Source organism: Alexandromys fortis, unplaced genomic scaffold (assembly GCF_014885135.2).
Source record: "Alexandromys fortis isolate MF-2015 unplaced genomic scaffold, M_Fortis_MF-2015_v1.1 scaffold_20, whole genome shotgun sequence".
NCBI classification, from domain to species: Eukaryota; Metazoa; Chordata; class Mammalia; order Rodentia; family Cricetidae; genus Alexandromys; species Alexandromys fortis.
The window spans coordinates 4,034,341-4,053,285 of NW_026067903.1; the positions used below are offsets into that span (position 1 = coordinate 4,034,341).

The following is an 18,945-nucleotide window of genomic DNA, read 5'->3' on the forward strand; positions in this document are numbered from 1 at the left end:
CATTGACACCTTATCTTAGATTTTTTTTTATAACAGATTTTTTTTTGGCCTTTAAATAGAAAAGGTTAGTTGGAAAATATTTGTGGGTATGTAAGTGTAAGTCATAAGAAATATTTCAAAATCTATTTTTTTGAAAGTTGCATATTTGTTTTCTGTATCTGACCATCTTTCTAAATGGAAAAGCAAACACCAGAACAGGAAGCAGGATTGTGACTCGTGGAAATTTCCTCTCTCCAGCTGGTTAAAAGTGTGTGTTTCCATGTAGACCCGGTCGCTCCTCCACGTCTTATGTAACACTTGATGCCCTTTGTGTGTACTGTGTACTTTTTGCTTTGTGCAATATTTTAAGTATAATCCAAAACTGTATGTTTTCCGAGTACAGTGCCATAACACAGGATGCTCTAAAATCGTCAAACACGACATTAAAGAGGACAGACTTGGCTGCAGACTGGCTCAGTGGAGACGTCAGGCTCAGACGTTGTTCCGCTGGCTGCTCTGGTTGCTATAGCAACTGCTCGCTTCTGTTCTGAGCTGCTTCTGTTCTGAACAGCTTACGCACTGAAGCTAACGTTTCCCTTGCTCTGCAGTCCGACCCGAGATGTGCCCATCTTTGTGTGTGCCATGACCTTCCCCACGGTTTCCTGCCCTCTCCATGTCTTTGAGCCCAACTACCGGCTCATGATAAGAAGATGCATGGAAACCGGCACCAAGCGATTTGGCATGTGTTTGTCTTCAGAACATGCAGGGTAAGAAACAGCGGCTCAAGGCTCCTGATTAAGGGCAAACTTCCTCTTCGTCCTGAAGAGCAACTACAGGTGACACCTGGACATCGGTAGTCATTCAAATTGCTCTTCAAAAAGTATAAGCTCATGGTTGTTGGTTTTATGCAAACCAGGCCACCTGGTTTTTACTTCTTTTTTTTTTTTAAAGATTTATTTATTTCTATATACATTGGTATATTGCCTGCATGTGTGTCTGTGTGACTGTGTCCTCGGGTCCTCTGGAGTTACAGACAGTTGTGAGCTGCCGTGTGGGTGCTAGGAATTGAACCCAGGTCCTTTGGAAGAATAGCCGGTGTTCTTAACCCTTGAGCCATCTCTCCAGCCACCTGTTTTCACTTCTTATTGCTTTACCTCAGTTGTCCGGAGAGGATGTTGCGAGGCAACGGGCTGCTGGGGCTTGATTTCAGAACTTGAGTCCCTTCTTGTCCAGTTTTTCCAGTACACCGTGGTAGTGACCTTGATGTTGTCATATCCAAATGGCAGCTGGTGGTAACGCACCCCTAGAGGATTCTGGAGGGAAAAAAGCCACCTCCTGTGTGCTGTCACCTGCTGTGAAGGAGGGGCAGGACACGTAGTCTGTCCGTGTGCCTGGGAGGAAGAGGAGAATGTGTTTTAAGAACCACTCAACAGATCCTACCATAAACACCCAGGGGTAAATCAATTTTTAAGAGAATACACATGTATGGAAAAAAAAATCCTAAAACTTGACCGATTCATATCTATGAAGCTGTACCTGAAAGGCCAGCGTTAGTGGATGCTAAGACTCAATTTCCATAGGAGGCCATTTCTATACAGCTCCTTCATTTCATTCATATCCCAAAAGGATTTTATTTACCCTAAACGAATCAGCGTGACAGCAAAGGACCAGATAGTTTTGAACAAATCAAATGACCAGAAAGAAGGACAGTCCCCCCATATCAGAACCCTAAGCTGCAGTCAGATGGAGATGAGATCTGCTCAAATATGAACTCCAGATTCATATATAATTGCATGAAGGAGAGAGAACAACAGCTAAAGCTGCCAATCAAAGTCGTGGGCAGTGGGCAGTCTAAGTAGGACAGCAAAAGCCTCTTCCCTTCTTTATGTTATTATGTATATGTTTCTAACAGATTCCTGGTGTGAAAACTGTGAATCAGAAAATATAAAAGAGAGATTAAGAGAAAATATTAGAAATTATTTTCACAATTGGGAGCAGGCAAAGATTTTTTTAACATAAGACGCTGACCATGCACAATTGTGTGCAAGGGCTTAGTAAGTTAGCATATGTTAAGATTGGGCTCATCAGAAGTCAGTAGAAGTAGCGTGGCTAAAGCAACAGCAGTTACTCCAAGACTTCTCAAACACACCAGAGGACAGAGGGCACCCGAGTCCCCCTAGTGTAGGGCAGGGAGGGAAGCCAGAGGGATAGCAGTGTGTTTGAAATCAGGTAGTCTGTAAAAGCACACCAATGGCCCGTTGTGGAGCAGCACAAGGCCGCATCTGCTGGGAGCTGCAGGCAAGAGGCGTTTGCCCCACTCACAGGTTCTTGTCCACAGACCAGGTAAGGTGCTCCTAGATGGGATGGGCTCTGCAGCTGAGGCAGACATGGAAGAGCTGGCATTCGGAGGTTGTTTGCCTATAGCTAGAAAAACACAGGACATCTTCTGGCTGCTTCTACATGTGTGCACACCACAGGTGGGAATGAGAGTGTTCTGTTAGAGAGCCAGGAAGGGAAGATTTTTTAGGTGGGGAAGTGGTTTGTAGCATAAGAATCCACAGTCGTCTTCAGTTTAGGAGATACATGGTGCCGTTGCTCACTGTAAGAACTTAGGAAGAAAGCATCTTAGGTTTCAAATCTTGACTGAAATCATAAATAGGCTCCCGTGTTCCGTGAAGCTGGCGCAGGTACATATTACGTACCCCTGTGTGTCCCATCATGAGTATCACCGAAACACTGATGAGGGTTTAGTAATGAACACAGGAAGAGCTCCAGGGAAAGTGTTGCTGTGAGAATAGAGGGGGTGGCTAAAGGTGACATCCTGGGTATCCCAGCGTGTGAGAAGCAGACAGGGAAAGCAGTGAGGAGGACCAGAGAGGTCACCAAGTGTAGAGAAGCGTAGAGGGTGTTAGTTCAGCGGCAGGACGTGCCCACTGACTGTGGCCACCTGGAGGGTATCTGTAGCTTCTGTTGGGATCTTACGGGGAGTGGTGGGATGTAAAGGGGAGGCAGAGAGACAGGCAGTGACTGTAGACTGCCTGCCTCAGGACTTTGATTGGACAGTGCACGTGAAAGTGGGGAGATTCTCTGCGGGCCAGGAGCAGAGTGCCTGAGCAACACCAAATCTTGTGCGTACTGGACCCGCAACACGGCCTGGCCAAGTGGCTAAAGCACTCCATTTAAAATTTGGTCTCTTCCCATACCTCAGATCCTCCCAGAGCTCTCGCTCATTTGATGCTGAGGCCAGAGGCCTCTGTCAAGCCGTCTCCATCTCTAGTGTAGTAGGCAGTACTCAACAGAAGGACGCATTATCTCATTGGGTGATAACCTTGCTGACCCGATGTAGGGACACCCACTGTTCAGTCTGGTTTTGCGTTCCTTTTGAAAGCCAGACTTTAGAGGAAAGGAAGGCATCTGAATTTAGTCACACAGTTGCCTCTATCCCCGCCCGCCCGTCCTTTCAGGATTTCGGAGTTCGGCTGCATGCTGGAGATAAGGGACATCAGAACTTTCCCAGACGGAAGCTCCATTGTGGATGCCGTCGGGATCAGCCGCTTCAGAGTGCTCAGCCACCGCCACAGAGACGGCTATAACACCGCGGACATTGAGTACCTGGAAGACGAGAAGGTGAGGGTCATTTTACAGGGCCGCATCCTGTTCTCCTCTCTGCTGTGCTTACAGTGTTACTTCCATCCTAATCCAGCACTTGAGTTGTTGCATCTTCACTTGGGTTAAAGTCAGTAGAGAAATCTCCTAAATTGAAATGCCCTTAGGGAGCCTGGGCTTGTGGTTCCATGTTTGATATTCGAGTCTGGGGACTGACACACTTTTCCTATAAAGACCAGACACATATCAGGGGACAATTCTGTCTCTGGTTTCTTCATAGAGTCAGTTGAATCTCAGATTCCAAGAAAGCAGATGCCCTCTTCCAGCCTCCCCAGAAATGCACAGATATGCATGTAGGCAAAACACCTATACATATAAAATACATACCTTGGGGAAAGGGCTAACAATGTAGTGACAGCCAGCGTTTGAATCCCAGCGGTGATTCCTCGTATGGTCCAGAGTGAGGTAGAACACAAAACAGTCGTGCTTAAAGAGCCTTCCAAAGCGAGTATAAAAATCTCTCACCCTTCGAGAATTATTTTTATCTCACAGAAATACCAGTACACATATTCCGACAAATCAGCAAAGTGTTCTGAACAGGTCCTCATGAAGATGTTTAGAGATGTCCATACTGCCTCGCCAGTAGCTGAAAGTGGAGGTGGTCTAGATGCCCCTCGGGCAGATGGATGAGCTATTCCAGTTCATCCTACAGTGGAGACTTATCAGAGGCAAAACCTAACGAACTAGCGCTCTGTCAGCACGGGTGAGGCTACAGCCAGGCAGAGAGGGGAGCCAATCATGGGAGGCTGCACACTGCATATCCGCCACACACAGAAAGCAGGCAAAAGCTTTGTCTTCTTGACCACTTCCAGAAACAGGAAACACGTGGCCTGGAGACAGAAGTCGGAATTGCAAGGTGGACTTTTCATCTGACTGGGACGGGGCTGGGGAGTCTTTCTGGGTAGTAGCAGTGTTCTCTGTCTGGTGTAAGGTGCTGGCTTCCTCGTACAGGGGCTGGCGTGGTGGTTGTGCTGCCTCGTGCAGTTGACAGGATTCCTTGAGCCCCACTGGATCTGTGGCAGAGAGGGAGGGGTGCTTTTTGTCTATATGTTACGTTATAACAAAATTAGAAATGCTTAGTGGGAGGAAATACTTTGGATTATCGTATCCCTCTTTTCCATTTTTGCTGGAAATCTGAAGTGTGGATATAAAAGCATGCACCCTCTCGCATCACACTAGAAGTCACACTGGAGACGTAGACGCATTTTCATCCAAGTGGGATCATGCCCAGAGCACTGGTTCCATCTGCTCCCAGCTGCCACTTCTGGTGGCTAAAGGCCCCGAGAGCCTCAAAGATCAAAGGGACCTCAGGGTGCCCAACTCCAGGGCCCCTGGATTATGGGGGCTGGCTGCAAAGACTGATGCGGTGTGGAGGTTCTCAGGCTCGTCCTACGGAACTGACGACAGATCTAATGAAGCGTTATTGGTATTGCCATCAGTGACACCTTATTTTTAGTGCGGTGTGGATTTCCTTTAAGACTGGCTTTAAAAGATGCCTATGAAGTAATTTTAAAGAAAATCCCAATTACATATGAATGTTGGTCTGTGTAAGTCAAACCTATGATGGTTCTTTCTGTCTGTTAGAATTTCTGTGGATTTTGTAGCTTCGAGAGTTTTCTACCCAGAAAAGACCTGGATGGTTTATTCTGCTTTACAAGGCTGTGGTCTTGACTGACACACACACACGACAGCCGACAGTGAAGCTAAGACACGCCCAACCACTAGTCCAGTGCTCTGCCAGATCATCCTAAGCAGGGTTGAGGTGGAGCCAAATGATTGGCTGGACAGTGAGGAGTATCAGATGCCAGGCAAGGCACAAGCAGTATGGCTGAGCAGTTGCTAATGTTGGTGGTCATGGTGCCGCCCAGCACAGATCCTGGAGTGTGATTTGGTATTAGGAAAATGGTTTGTAAAATACCAGCTCTGATTCCTTGTTCTGCAATACCCAACAAAAAGTTCTCTTGTGTATATTTATTTATTTGTTGTATTGTGTGTGCGCACACACATACCGTACAGCACAGTGTGCACGTGGAGGTCAGAGGATAACCTGCAGGAATCTGTACTTTCCTTCTACCACGAGGGTTCTGAGGACCAAACTGAGGTTGCACATTCTTACTTGGTGTTATTGTCTTGTTGGTTCCTGTGTATGCATATTTATATTACTGGCATTTTAAAAATCATTTTAAAAATAAAATGTCAGGATATCCAAAATGTATCTTATGTATGTGGGTAAATAACTTTTTATATATCAGATACATAGTCTGTACCCATGGACAGTTATTTATAACGTTGGATACGTGCTCACATTAGAATCTTAAGAGAAGAACCAGGGTGCAATTCATAGATCTCAGACTTATTAAAAAGCAAACATTTCTATAGTAAACATGTCATTTTGTGTCATTAGTGAAGAAGTAGATGTCACAAATCCACCTAGCTGTCAGAGGTCGCCAGTGTGCAGAGGCCTGTGTCTGCGTGGATTACTGAAATCTCTCTCTCTTTTCTCTGGCCAGGTGGAAGGCCCAGAGTATGAAGAACTCACCGCCCTCCATGAGTCAGTGTACCAGGAGGTTGTTTCCTGGCTTGCTTCTCTCCAGGATCCCATGAAAACGAAAATCCTAAACCTTTTCGGGTCCATGCCAGACAGGGAGCCTGAGGCACAGGTAGGCTTTCTTCCCTTCTCTGGTCATGCTGCTGTTTCCCACGGTCATGTGACAAGGCTCCTCATTCTGTGATAAACTCAGCAGCGCAGCACTGTGTGCTGTCGCAACCGTGAGCCAGCTTGAGTCCTAGCTTCCCAAAGAAGACTTAGTACAAGCCTGTGCCTTGTGTAGCAGAGTAGATAGATCAACGTTTTCTATCCGTGCATGAAGATCGCCTCAAACAAAAATCATTCCGTTAGCTCAGAACACCATGCTTCATCTCTGTCTTGCGCATGCCAAGCAAGATGTTGAGTGCCTGAAGAGAAAACCCCACAGCCATCGCTGTCTTGGAAGCCTTAGGTCCTTACTGACCCCCCAGTAGTTTTTGTTGCAGCTGACCCTTCGGGAAGCAGATGGGCAGCTTGTGGTGTGTATCTAAGCTCCAATGCATCACCTTCTAATGACAGAGCTGCTCAGGTGCAGGATGCTTCCAAAGTACATAGTTCCTTCCAGCTGCTCTGTGTGAGCCTTTAATCCCAGCACTCGGGAGGCGGAGGCAGGTGGATCTCTTGTGAGTTCGAGACCAGCCTGGTCTACAAGAGCTAGTTTCAGGACAGGCTCCAAAGCCACAGAGAAACCCTGTCTCGGAAAAAAAAAAAAAAAAAAAAAAAAAAAAAAAGAACAATTTGCCGGCAGTCTCTTGGTCTCTGTCACATCAGTGTGCCTTTGGTTAGAAGGCTTGACTTGAACAATTGTTTGAGTTGCTGTTCTAGTTTCTTTCCTGTCGCTTTATGAAGTCCGCTGGCCAAAAGAGACTTTGGAGGAAAGGGTTTATTTGACATACACTTCTAGGTCCCAACTCATCACTGAGGGAAACCAGGTAAGGAGTCGAGCAGGGGCTGAAGCAGAACCGAGGAGGAATACGGCTCACTGGTTTCTCGCCTGCTCGTGCTCAGCTGATTTCTTATGTAATCCAGGCCACCTGCTTAGGGATGGTGCCACCCACAGTGAGCTGGGCCCAGCTGCATCAGTTAATGCTCAGAGACAGTGCTTCAGAGACTGTCTTGTGGCCACGGGCCACTCTGACTTAGGTAATCAACTGAGAATCCCTCAGATGACTCCAGGCTGGGCAAGTGCGACAGATGATGCTAATCAGGACAGTTGCTAGCTTGAATCTCATTAAAAAAAAAAAATCAATAAATGAATTTTGGCTTGGGATTAGGACAATATTTTGAGCATTCTCTGAAGTGGCCCCAAACATGCTGTGTTTATATGAAGTTGGCATTCTCAGCATTGATAGCTGGGTAAATTCAGAATTTCGTTTGGTTCTGAAAAACATTGACAGCGCTCTATATTCAGTATTTCAGCCAAGATTTATTTATTGTGTGTAAAAATAAACAATCACATATATCTAATTGGTGTTGAATTTACTTTAACCTTTAATAAATGTTACAATTATATAAAAGATTTGTTTAAGAATAATCTATTTATGATTTATTTTTGATTTGTATTAGCAGATGCAGGGTACCTCTGTGCCTAGAGTTGTAAAAAAAATCCTTAGGTTAAAAATGTCATGAGTAGCTCAAGTTTAGGAGGCCCTGCTTTAGATTCTAAAATCACCTCCGCGTCCTTCCTGGCCACCCCTTCTTACCACTCCATTTCCCCACTGTACGGTCTCAGATTCAAAAGGAAAGTAGTTACACTGATCAATTCAAATTACTCTCTGATTGGTGGGTGGAGTTACTTCCTACCCCTGCTGTGACACTAACGTGGTGGCGGCAGCAGTGCCTGTGTATTACCAGACAGAATGTGTGGGTCAGAAGCCCTAAAGGTGTTTGTTTCCGCCAAGCCTGACGCAGCAATAGCAGTGCGCGTCGCCCCCTGGCGGTTGTAGGAGAGACTGCTTCTGGCATCCTCAGCCTCTGAAGACGGCCTTCCTTGGCATTATTAAGCCAGCCACTCTCCAGTTCCTTTCTTCATGTCACATCTCAACTGGCCATAGTCCTGGAAGGATCCATGCAGCTCCATCGGTCCACTAAGATAATCTTCCCATTGTAGTAACTTGGTCACATCTTCAACAGCCCCCATTTCCACTTACAGACACTGAGATCTTTAGAGACCATTATCCTGCAAGGACAAGGATTTTAGTTAAGGGAGGATATTGTTCATGAGGTGCTTCTCATTGAGCATTTTGTCTTGAGGGATAAGAGAAGGGGAGAATTGAGATTATAGGTCACCTCTGAAGGGCAGGCCAGGATCTTCTCGGCAGTTACTTGAGATGCCCCTTTGAGCTTTGGTTCATGGGTTATTTCTTACCCTCCAGTGAAGTTATCGAACTCGAAAGCTAAAGCCACTGGGGTCCATTCTCCCTAGCTCCTGGTTGGTACCTCTCTAAAGGGAATAGAAGAGAATTTGAACTTTGTAAGCAAATGGGTTTGGGATTAAATGTCTTTATTCCAGCACCATGAACAGAAACCAGTTGAGAATCGGTGTTGGCTTAGAGTTCAGCCCAGAATGCTCATTTGGTTATGCGAAGTAAAGGCTAGCATGCACATGCACATGTACCTAAACAAAACTTAAGTGTGTTATCCACACATAAAAGTTCACAGTAGTTACCACATACAGTGATGTGTGCATACGTATGTTACACACTTTGCCACTTTGACTTTAAGTTCGGTTTTCCCATGGCACTCAAACTTGTCCAAATACTTTTGACCTTTATAACATTGTGCCTTAGCTAGCCCACTTAAAACTTGAAGAGCAATAGCTTACAACATTGGCACCTGGAGGTGACATTTAGGATCTTTCTTTCTGGTGGGTGAGCATCGTTATCTGAACACTTGGGAGAACAAAGATGGATAATCCATGGAGTTTCTCTGTGGAATGAGCTTCTCTCAGCAAGTTTCCTTTCGTATCCTTTCCTTGCACCTTGGAATATGTGGCTCACATTGAACAGGAACTCTGCATTCTCAGGGCCTGGTGAACTCTGACCTGTTCCTACAGCAGAAGGTGGCATCCTTGCCTTTGTTTGCTGGTTACACAAAAAGCTGAATTAGGGAACAGCCTATGTTCTGGACATTAACTTTGCTGATCTCCTCGTGTCTTTGACAGAGCATCGCTATCGGCCCCGCCTGGTCCTGGTGGATTCTGGCCGTGTTGCCGCTGGAACGCAAGGCTCAGGTGGCCATTCTCGGCATGGCCTCCCTGAAAGAGCGGCTGCTTGCCATTCGGCGAATCCTAGCCATCATTACCCAAAAGATGAACAGTCGCCAAGAGATGGCCAACAACGCACAGGGAGATAACTGAGTTTCCCCTGTGTGAAGGTTGCTGGAAGCCCCTGTGTGTTTCTGAGTTGCAGGCGGGGACAGGTGCCCCTCCTCCTCACTGCTCTTTGTAAAATGCTTGTCAGTAATGTGATACATAAGACAGAGGCCAAATACCAATTTTCTCACACATTCCAAGTCTGCCCGCGGGACTCTGGCACTGTTCAAGGTTAGTCTGAACCCCCAGTGGAAGGTACAGTGGGGAGCCCCGTGAGAAAACCTCTTCAGAGCAGGCATTTCAAGAGTCCAGCCCACTACCAGCATGGGACACACACACACGGTTGACATGTGATGTAGGTGTTGAAGGTGATGACATTCCTAGTTAGTGTCTTGAGATGGTAGATGGAGCACGTGTGTGCCAGCGGCCAGGCAGTGAGTGAGAGCCACGCTTTCAAGTGGGAGCAGGTCTATTAGAATACAAGCACGCCAAAAACAGACTTGGGCTCTGTTAGCTGCAGTGAACTCATTTGTAAATGAATCACTGTCCAGTCTTTCCCCCCACGAAGTCATAATTACTGGACAGAGCTGTGTTGGTGTTTCATGTCCTGCTATAATTCCAGGTGTTGTGAATTGCATGTCGTAATTAAATGAGTGTTACAAATGTAATATGTATCTTGTGTATAGAAAAGACTGAGAATAACAGCTATTTTGAGACTATATATTTATAAACACCCCGAAAGTGTGATCGAAGTGCATTGGAATGTCAAACACACAGCCAGACTTGCTTTCTAAGCAAAGTTTTCTGTGTATTCAACCGGGAATTTCCAGTCTGATAATGCTAGGTGTAATTCCTGGCTCGAGCACAGTTTGGGAATATGGATAGGAATACCCAGACATCACTGCTGTGCTGAGCTGGCTGCTTCGTCTGTAAGGTGAGCATCCAGACAGACAAGACCCTGAATTTACAAACAAGTGAATGACGAATGCCATTGAGAGAAACAGTAGATGCTCCAGGTTCTCTACAGAGGAGAGGCCCATTGTCTAGGGTCGTGTGGAGGAAGCACTCAAGTCAGGCATGGAGGTGATACGTGAGTTCTATTGTATGGGCTAAGGCTTTAAACAGTGACGACTTGTAATAGCCTCAGACAACAGAAGAGACCTCCGCTACCCTAGATGTGCAAAACCTGTTTGCAGAATTGCAGACAGTCCCAAAGCTCATGTTTTAGCTGTGTAGCTGAACTTTGGAAAAAAAAACAGTTAATACGTAGGCTGTAAAGCTGCATGCTCACAGCTCATCCATTTACGCTGCGCCATGTTAGCAGCTGATGTTCTTGTGAAGTGATTGTTACCAACTGTGACTTGTGTGTAATTTATTTCAGAACAGGTTTGAATGAGTGAAGTCCATATCAATGAACGTCAAGACTTCTGCCTCTTTACAGATCAGTAGTGAAATATTCATATGATATGGAATAGTCACCCAGCTTCTCTCTCGTTCCTTGTTTGAGACGGGGGCAGAGATGTGTTAGTACGCTTCTTACACAAGGCCAGTTTTAAGTGTTGTAATGTTTACCGCATTGTGTTCTTTGCCTGTTCATTTTAATGAATTGCAATTGTGTATCTAATATGTGATAGTTGAGATAGATAAAAACGTACAATGTTGTAACAGTTCTTTAGTAAATAATCCCTCCCAGATAACGAGGTAAATGTCAAGACTGTGCAAGATATTAAATTAGCTTTCTGGTGTGGTCCTAACAAACCGCCATAGACTTCTGGCTGAAAACACGAGAAATACACGATTCCACAATCGTAGAAGTTAGAAGATGAAGATCAAGATGGTGGTGGAGCCATGCATCCTGTGAGTTTCTGGGAGAATTTCCCTTGCATCTTCTAACCGTCCCCCCTGTACCCTGGCTCTTCGATAAACATCTAGGACTTCAGTTCATTAGTGTGTGGCCTTCTGCTCACTAAGTGCTCACTCCTATGGCTTTCTCCTTACAGAGCACGCCCTCTGACTTGATCCCATCTGCAAAACAGCGGTGTTTTCAGATAAGGCCGCTGTGTTGGTTGCGTGTGTTTGTTGGCTTGTTTTATAAACACGAAACAAGCTACAGTCATCTGAGAAGAGGGAACCTCAGTTTTCTTAATGCCCACATGAAAATGCCCTGTGGGCAAGCAAACTGATGTTTGATATGGGAAAACCTGATCTGGTGGTGGTGGTGCCTACCCTGGGCAGGTGGTCTTGGGGATATAAGAAGCCCAGCTAAGCAAGTCATGGGGAGCAAGCCAGTGAGCAGCACTTCTGCATAGTTTCTGCTTCTGCTTCTGCCTCTAGGTTCCTGCTCTCGCTTCCCTCAGTGATAGACTGTGACCTGTAAGCCAAATAAACCCTTCTGTTCTAAGTTATTTTTGGTTGTGGTGTTTTATCACAGCGATAGAAAAGCTAACCAAGACAGCCACATTCATCGGTTCTGTTTCAACATGAATTTTGGAGGAATGCTATTCAACACAGTAAAGATGTGGAACCAGTCCACTATTTAACTCCATCTAACTAGGGAATAGGCTACCAGTGACTTTTCATCATACACAAAAACCACACTCTATTGGGCTGAGGATGGAGCTCAGTGGTAGAATGTTTGCCCGGCATCCACAAGGCCCTGAGCTGATCCCCAGAACCACATAAACTGGGTATGGTGTGTGCATGTGGGTACTCCCAGCACCTGGGACATGGGGCAGGAGGCTCAGACATTCAAGATCACACTTAACTATAAATAAATGGTGAATTCAAAGCCAACCTGGGCTGTGTGAGACCCGGACTAAAGAAAACAGCAATAAAAATCATTACCCTTTAAGATCATTTCTGTGATGAAGAGCAGATGGGATTCAGTGGCATGGGGCAGCAAGAATCCATCTGAAGATGGAGAAGGAATATCCAATTGTACACAGGCAGAACCAGAGGCTTCCGTGGACCAGCGGCACTTACCACTTCATAGCCATGCTATGTTACGGATAAGAGCAGACACGGAGAAGAAAATGGCCAAGTTTAGTTGGTGTTCAAGTGGGCTTTGTGTAGATGTGTAATTTAAACAATAACAGCACCATATGGCCTCACTCACGGATAGTCTCGAAAGAATTGTGTAGGATAAGCCTCATCGTGGGCAGAACAGAGGGCAGGGCACCTGCTCCTTTACTCTGTGGGTGAAGGAAAGCAGGCCAAATCAGAGTATAGATGGCCTCTCAGGCAGCACCAAATAGTTTGTCTGGTGTTAGGAACCTGGACGGCCTGGAAAGCTTGGGACGGGGTCTGATGCAGAGGCATGTTGGAGCATCTGTGGACAACAGGCAGAGAATGATGGCTGTCATATTTTGTGTTGGTTTTCTGGAAACCATCCTCCCCCACAGAAGAGGTGCCTCGTGAGCTAATACACAAGATGGCTCAGTCATTGGCCACCAGTGCTGGCTCAGTGGTGGGAAGGGTGGAGGTCGTGAAGGAATCCGATGGTGCAGACATTCATTGGACAAAGTTTTCATAATTACTGCTCTACCGTACAAGTCCCCAACTTGCCACAACAGACAAGTCTGAGCTTGCAACAAACTCATCACAACAGATCCCTTTCACCCTATTAAGGCCAGTGGCTCATTCTAGTAGAAATAGACAGATCCCCTGCCTGTTCTGACCACAGAGATCTTTAGAAGTGCCACCAGAGTACTCCCAGAGTGCTTGTCTGTTGGCACTGGGTATCCTGTGTCACTCTCAAAGGACTGGAGATCTTCCTTATAGAATAAAGGTACGAGAACTGTGACCAGGGGACTACATCATGGGACACACCTAGGCTCACAGAAAATCAGTGTAACCTATTAAGGGCACAGGGCCCACTCAGAGATAACAAGAACAGAATGCCGGGCTGGAGAGATGACTCAGAGGTTAAGAGCACTGGCTGCTCTTCTAGAGGTCCTGAGTTCAATTCCCAGCAATCACATGGCTCACAGCATCTATAATGAGATCTGGCATGCAGGCATACATGTAGGGAATGTTGTATACATAATAAATAAATCTTTAAAAACAAACAAACAAATAGAACAGAATGCCACTCTCCAGGATGCGGGAGACACTTAGGGTTAATCAACTTTACAAAGTATTCTGTCCCAGTAGAGGAGGACCCGAGGGTCTGAGAACCAACGAGTGGTACTTCTAATTCCCAGGAACCTCTTGGAATATACATGCTTCCCAAAGCCCTTGGTGAACGCTCTCAAGATAGAAATAGTTGCTTCTCAAGGGAGACTTCTGTCTGAAAAGATGACAAAAGCTAGCTGAATCACACATCCAAACTTAAGTTTCAAGCTGGACATTTAAGGATGACCAGGAGCAGTTGTCCTCCTGGTGCGGGGGAAAGGTGTCTAACCAGAAAGAGGAAGGGATTGCTCAGCTGCTGTCACACGCTGGGGAAGAGAAGTGTGGCATGGAGGTGACCCCTGAGATGTCTCTGTTAGGTGTAGAGAGTAATAACCAGGTGTAGTCACCCTAGATGGAAGATGAGGGGCTCACACCTCTCCGTAAAGCCCCTGGGAATGGCTGAGACATTGCTGAGGGCAAGGGCAGACTGGATGGTATAGATGGGAACGGAGGGACCCCTGGGTCCAGCAGCACAGCCAAAAAGATGTTGGCATTCTACCCCCCTCTAAGGTCCTAGATAGCAGATACAGGAATTCCCGCATGACCGGGCAGCTGTTCTGCCACCGAGCCATGTACCCACACCCCGCCTCCTTAAGTTTCTACTAAGAAGAAAGTCAACAGAGATCTTGCCGGAGATTCTTCCAGAAGCCACACTTAAAAGCAAATCAAAGAGGTTTCGTGTAGCTAGCCTGAGAATGTACTGCCCTGGCTCTTACAATGAAGCACTGCCTGCTGGCCACTGGCCGGCCATGCTGTCTGTCCACAGGCCCCTGCTCTCTGTTCCTTCTTAAGCAGCTCACATCTGTGAGTGATCGATATGGGTCTATAAAGGCTGGGCTCCGCCTGACACGGGCCATCACTGACGGATCATTCTGGCTATTGAGGTTATTGACAGACTGGCATGGTCACCTGACTGCTCCCTTGACCCACACCTCCTCCCTTTCTCGTCCATCAGTGTCAGTTTGGGACTCTCCTTAACAACCGTTCTGCACACCGCAGTCCAGCTGGTGGTTTTCAGCTCTGACGTCGTTCATAGATGTGGAATAGACAGGCTGCGGGCTGTTGAGAGCAAAAGCTAGTATCGGTTGGAGGAATATCTAGTGGCCACATCAAACATGGAGGGGTATTGGCAATTAAAGATCAACCAGGGGCACAACCAAGGGCTGTGTGGACTTCCCTTAGTCAACGTTAAGCCCTCCAAACCCAGGGGACTGGCCGAGGCAAACAGGGAAGTCCTCCCATGCTTTGGGGTTTCTTTATCTCCAGGCGACACTCAAATCTCTTCTTGAAAAGAAAATCATTTAGTTCTGAGATTTGGAAGCTGCAAGATCAAGTCGGTGCAGGTCTATCTGTGTATGAGGTGTGTATGGCAGACCGGCCACTATTGCCAACACTGTCCCCACTCACTCACAGCAGAGTTTCTCCTTGAAGATTGGGGGAGCAGCAGTTGGGCAAAGAAAAGAAGGGTTTAGGGGAAAATAGGTCTTGCTTTTTTTTCCCTGTTCTTTCCTTTCTTATCTCAAATAGTGGCTGCATGTCTTCTTCAATTAAGAATGTTCCAGCACCGGGTGGTGGTGGCGCACTAGGGAGGCAGAGGCAGGCGGATCTCTGTGAGTTGGAGACCAGCCTGGTCTACAAGAGCTAGTTCCAGGACAAGCTCCAAAACCACAGAGAAACCCTGTCTTGAAAAACAAAAACAAAAACAAAACAACAAAAAAAGAATGTTCCAGAACATTCCTTCCATTTAAGGTTAAGAGTTCACATTTACGACTCTTAAAGGATAAATTACAGCAGTCTGGTTTTGGAGTATTTTAATTGATTTTATTTGCCATTTCAGAACAGAACCAGACAGACACTAGGGGGGAGTAGTGGCTCAGAGTTCTCTCTGCCCTGTGTCTCAGTCGGGTTTTATTTATAGCCAGAGGAATGAAAGTGAGGTGCGGGGAAACAGAAGCAGGTGAGGATATACCCCACCAAACCACCTACCTATGTTCAGGGGACTTAAGATCAGGTGTGGGAGGGATAAAAACCCTTCCTAAGCTGTGTCAAGCTCAGCACATGTCAGCAGCAGCCACAGGCAATTCCTCCCCCATCCATACATATCATCTGGGGTGGCATTAGGAGAAACTTCTCCAGTGTTTCTGGCCCACTTGCACTTATAAACGTGAATGTGGCTTTAACCAATCCCTGTCGACCCTCCCAGTTCTGTATAAACGTCTCTCATTTCCGTCTCCTGCATCTACAGGTCACACAATTCCCTTGGTCTCACCTGTTCATAAGATGCTGGGAGGGTGTGGGAAGGGGTGAGGGTAGGATCCTGCAGGGAAAAGCAGACCCAAGAGTCAGCCACCTTCAACCCAAAGATGTTCACAGCTTCTCCAGCAATGGCTGAGGGGTGTGCTCAGACCACACCGGGGGCTGTGGCCTCACAGTCAGGGGGGCTAGGGACAAACTGTCCTAAAAGCTCAAGGCACAGAAGCTTGATGGAGAAGAAATAGCTGTCACACCCTGCAGGCAGCTATGCTCATCAATGGCCACATGGGGTCACTGCAGCCTCAGGAATGAAGGAACACCAGCCAGGCAGCCTGTCTGGAAGGGTTTAGATGGAAACCAACCGCCTATTGGCAGGATGAGACCTCCCCCTTTCTGCCAAGCTGAGCCTCTGGGACCCAGTCCCCCCTGCTGTTGGACGTGGTGGGCTTTGAACGAGGGAGCAGCCATCTGAGCCGTTGCTTTGATTCTCTCTGGCTATTCTAATGACGGGAATTCCTGTACCTGCTGCATTGGTTCTCAGCTCAGGAAGCTACAGAGCCTCTCTCTGGGAGGAAACAACTACCCAATAAATCAAGGTCAAGGCCAGGGAGTTGGCAGTCCAGTGTGGTAAATCATTTTCTGGCTTGATCTGCTGGTGATGGTGTCATAGAACCATCTTTCAAGATGAGCAACCTTGGGCTAGCTGCCTGGAGTCCCGTATCCTTGCTTTGTCTTATTTACACACTAGGGATTGTGACATGTACCTTGGTTTGGGATTGATGCACATAGCATCAGGGAAGCCTCGGGCAAGCAATCTGCCCTGACTTCACTTCCAAGTTTGGGACTACAAAGAGGAGAGGGGAGGGGAGGAGAGAAGAGAGGCATGGCTCAGAGCAGCCTGGGGAAGGCTTCTGATGCTGAGGGAGACCTCTGCTGCCTTCTCGGGTAAACTGCAGGCACAGGGGTGGGGCCTCTGTGTCGTCAGTCAGTGGGGCTCACATCTTCACAAGTCTGGGGGCTCACTGAAACACATCCTCGAATGTTGAGGGCTTCTAATCTGTTCTTTGAGGATGCACCCCATTCTCTGAGGATGCACCCCATTCTCTGAGGATGCACCCCATTCTCTGAGGATGCACCCCCCTCTGGACTTACTCTTCTTTCTTTCCTGCTTGGTCTGAATTTCTGTTTGGTTTGGAACTGGGTCTTGGGAGTGTCCACAGCACACCCCCACACCCCCCAAAATCTTCTCATGTCATTGCTTGGTTCATTTGCTCAATTTTGCCTGCCGGTGAATTAGTCTTACTAACGAGTTACTGGGCTCCCCTCATCAGCCCCCAGCATTGTTTTCTCTCATCCTCTCTGCTCCCTATTATGGCATTTAGCAGCGAGACAGTGACCCGTTAACCAGACACAATCCCCACTGGTCCGTAGGGAAGGGCTGTGGCTCCCCTCCCCCCAGCCCAGCTTTCCACCTGCAAGACTGGTGGCTTTCTCAGGAACTGCTACAACAGCAGACTAAGTACCACAGGGCCAGAGGTAGGTGCCAGCGTAGGCTGCGCTACTGGGGCAGATCCACATGGTGGAGGCGAGAGTGAATGGCCACCGTTGCTTAAGCCGTCATCAGAGGGGCAGTGATAGCCGTGACAATCACAACATGCCACAGCCACTGGCATGTGTGGGCTGCTCACAGGGAGACCCCGAGATTTCCACAGTTACTGTTACCCTTCACAGAGGAAGGCAGGAAGGAGTCTGGGAGAGGAGGCAGGCAAGCTTACCTACATCCACACACTGGGGAAAGAGGGGACAGGCCTTTTACCCCACCCTAGCAACTTGGCCAGTATCACCCCAGATCCCAGGACTTTAGTGCGGGCCATTAGCAGTTGGCTTTTAGGTTGGCCGGATCTGCACACCTTGTCTAGATGCTCATCGAGTGAGTGGACATCCCCCCTCAAGTCTAGATTTATTCAGCCTCTGGAGGTGAATGGGGGGGGGGGGCGCTTAACGACTGCACTTAGAAGCCACATTGGGGTGTCGTCTGTGACTTGGGAGACAGAAAGTCTCATTCATTCCGGGGATGCTGTGAATGTGGGTGAGGCATAGAACATGGGGTGAATCTGGGCGCCCAGGAAGGCCATCTTTCTGTGGCAGGAACCTGCCACCAGGCTCCACACCGCAGAGGCTTGTGGGTAGGCAGTTCTCAGCCCACCTGAGCTTTCAGTCTAACTTCCTGGAGAAGACAGGTGTGTCTAGCCACGGGGCTTCTTGGAGCCGACCCCTAAGAGAAACCCCTATCCCACAGCACAACTGGCCTAGCCCAAGATTGGGGGATGGGTTATAGGTGTTGGCCGCCACCTCCTGTGTGGACTCTGCTGGACTACAGCCACCATCGGAGCCTCCAGTCATTGAGCCTGGGGCACGGTAGCCTAGATACCGCGCGAAGAAAGCAACGTGCGGGAGGGTGGAGACTAGCTGGTGCACGGATCCTCGGAAGGGCCGACTGTGACTTTGGACAGTTGTCTCAGGCATCTTCCAAACCTGCAAAGGCTTTTTATTTGCCCAATGGCTCATGGAGAAAGTGTTGGTGGGAATCGGTGGTGTTGGCAATTTCTGAGATCTGAGTTCCAACCCAGCGAAGTGGAACCTCCCTGCACAGCCACCACGGGTGACACAGCAGGGGTTTCCAGCCGGCCTAAGGAGATTGGCAGCTGAACTTCACTACGGCCAGTCATGTCCTTTCAAGGTCATCTACCCAGGACCTGGGGCAGTTTATTTGTCGCTTCGACACGCCACGTGCTCTGGGTGCATGAACTCAACTGGAGCGTGTGCAGGACTCAGCCTTTGAAGATCGTCTTTGCATTTCCTGCAGGGCGACAGACTTTTTCCCTGGGAGATGACGCACGTGCGTGCATACACACACCTACTCTCCCCAGAAAGGGAGCCCACAACAGACCAAAGGGACGATTGCACTGATGTC

At 47.7% G+C, this 18,945-nt stretch overlaps 1 protein-coding gene across 1 annotated transcript in view; it reads left to right on the forward strand.

Moving 5' to 3' along the window:
• Positions 1–11,944, forward strand: part of Lonrf2 (LON peptidase N-terminal domain and ring finger 2) — a 31,764-nt gene extending 19,820 nt beyond the window's left edge. The window contains exons 9-12 of the mRNA XM_050134777.1: positions 588–746; positions 3,444–3,606; positions 6,156–6,305; positions 9,396–11,944. Coding sequence (XP_049990734.1) covers positions 588–746; positions 3,444–3,606; positions 6,156–6,305; positions 9,396–9,590 — 667 coding nt within the window. The 3' untranslated portion in view covers positions 9,591–11,944. The remainder of the gene's footprint in view (positions 1–587; positions 747–3,443; positions 3,607–6,155; positions 6,306–9,395) is intronic.
• The last annotated feature ends 7,001 nt before the right edge of the window (positions 11,945–18,945 follow it).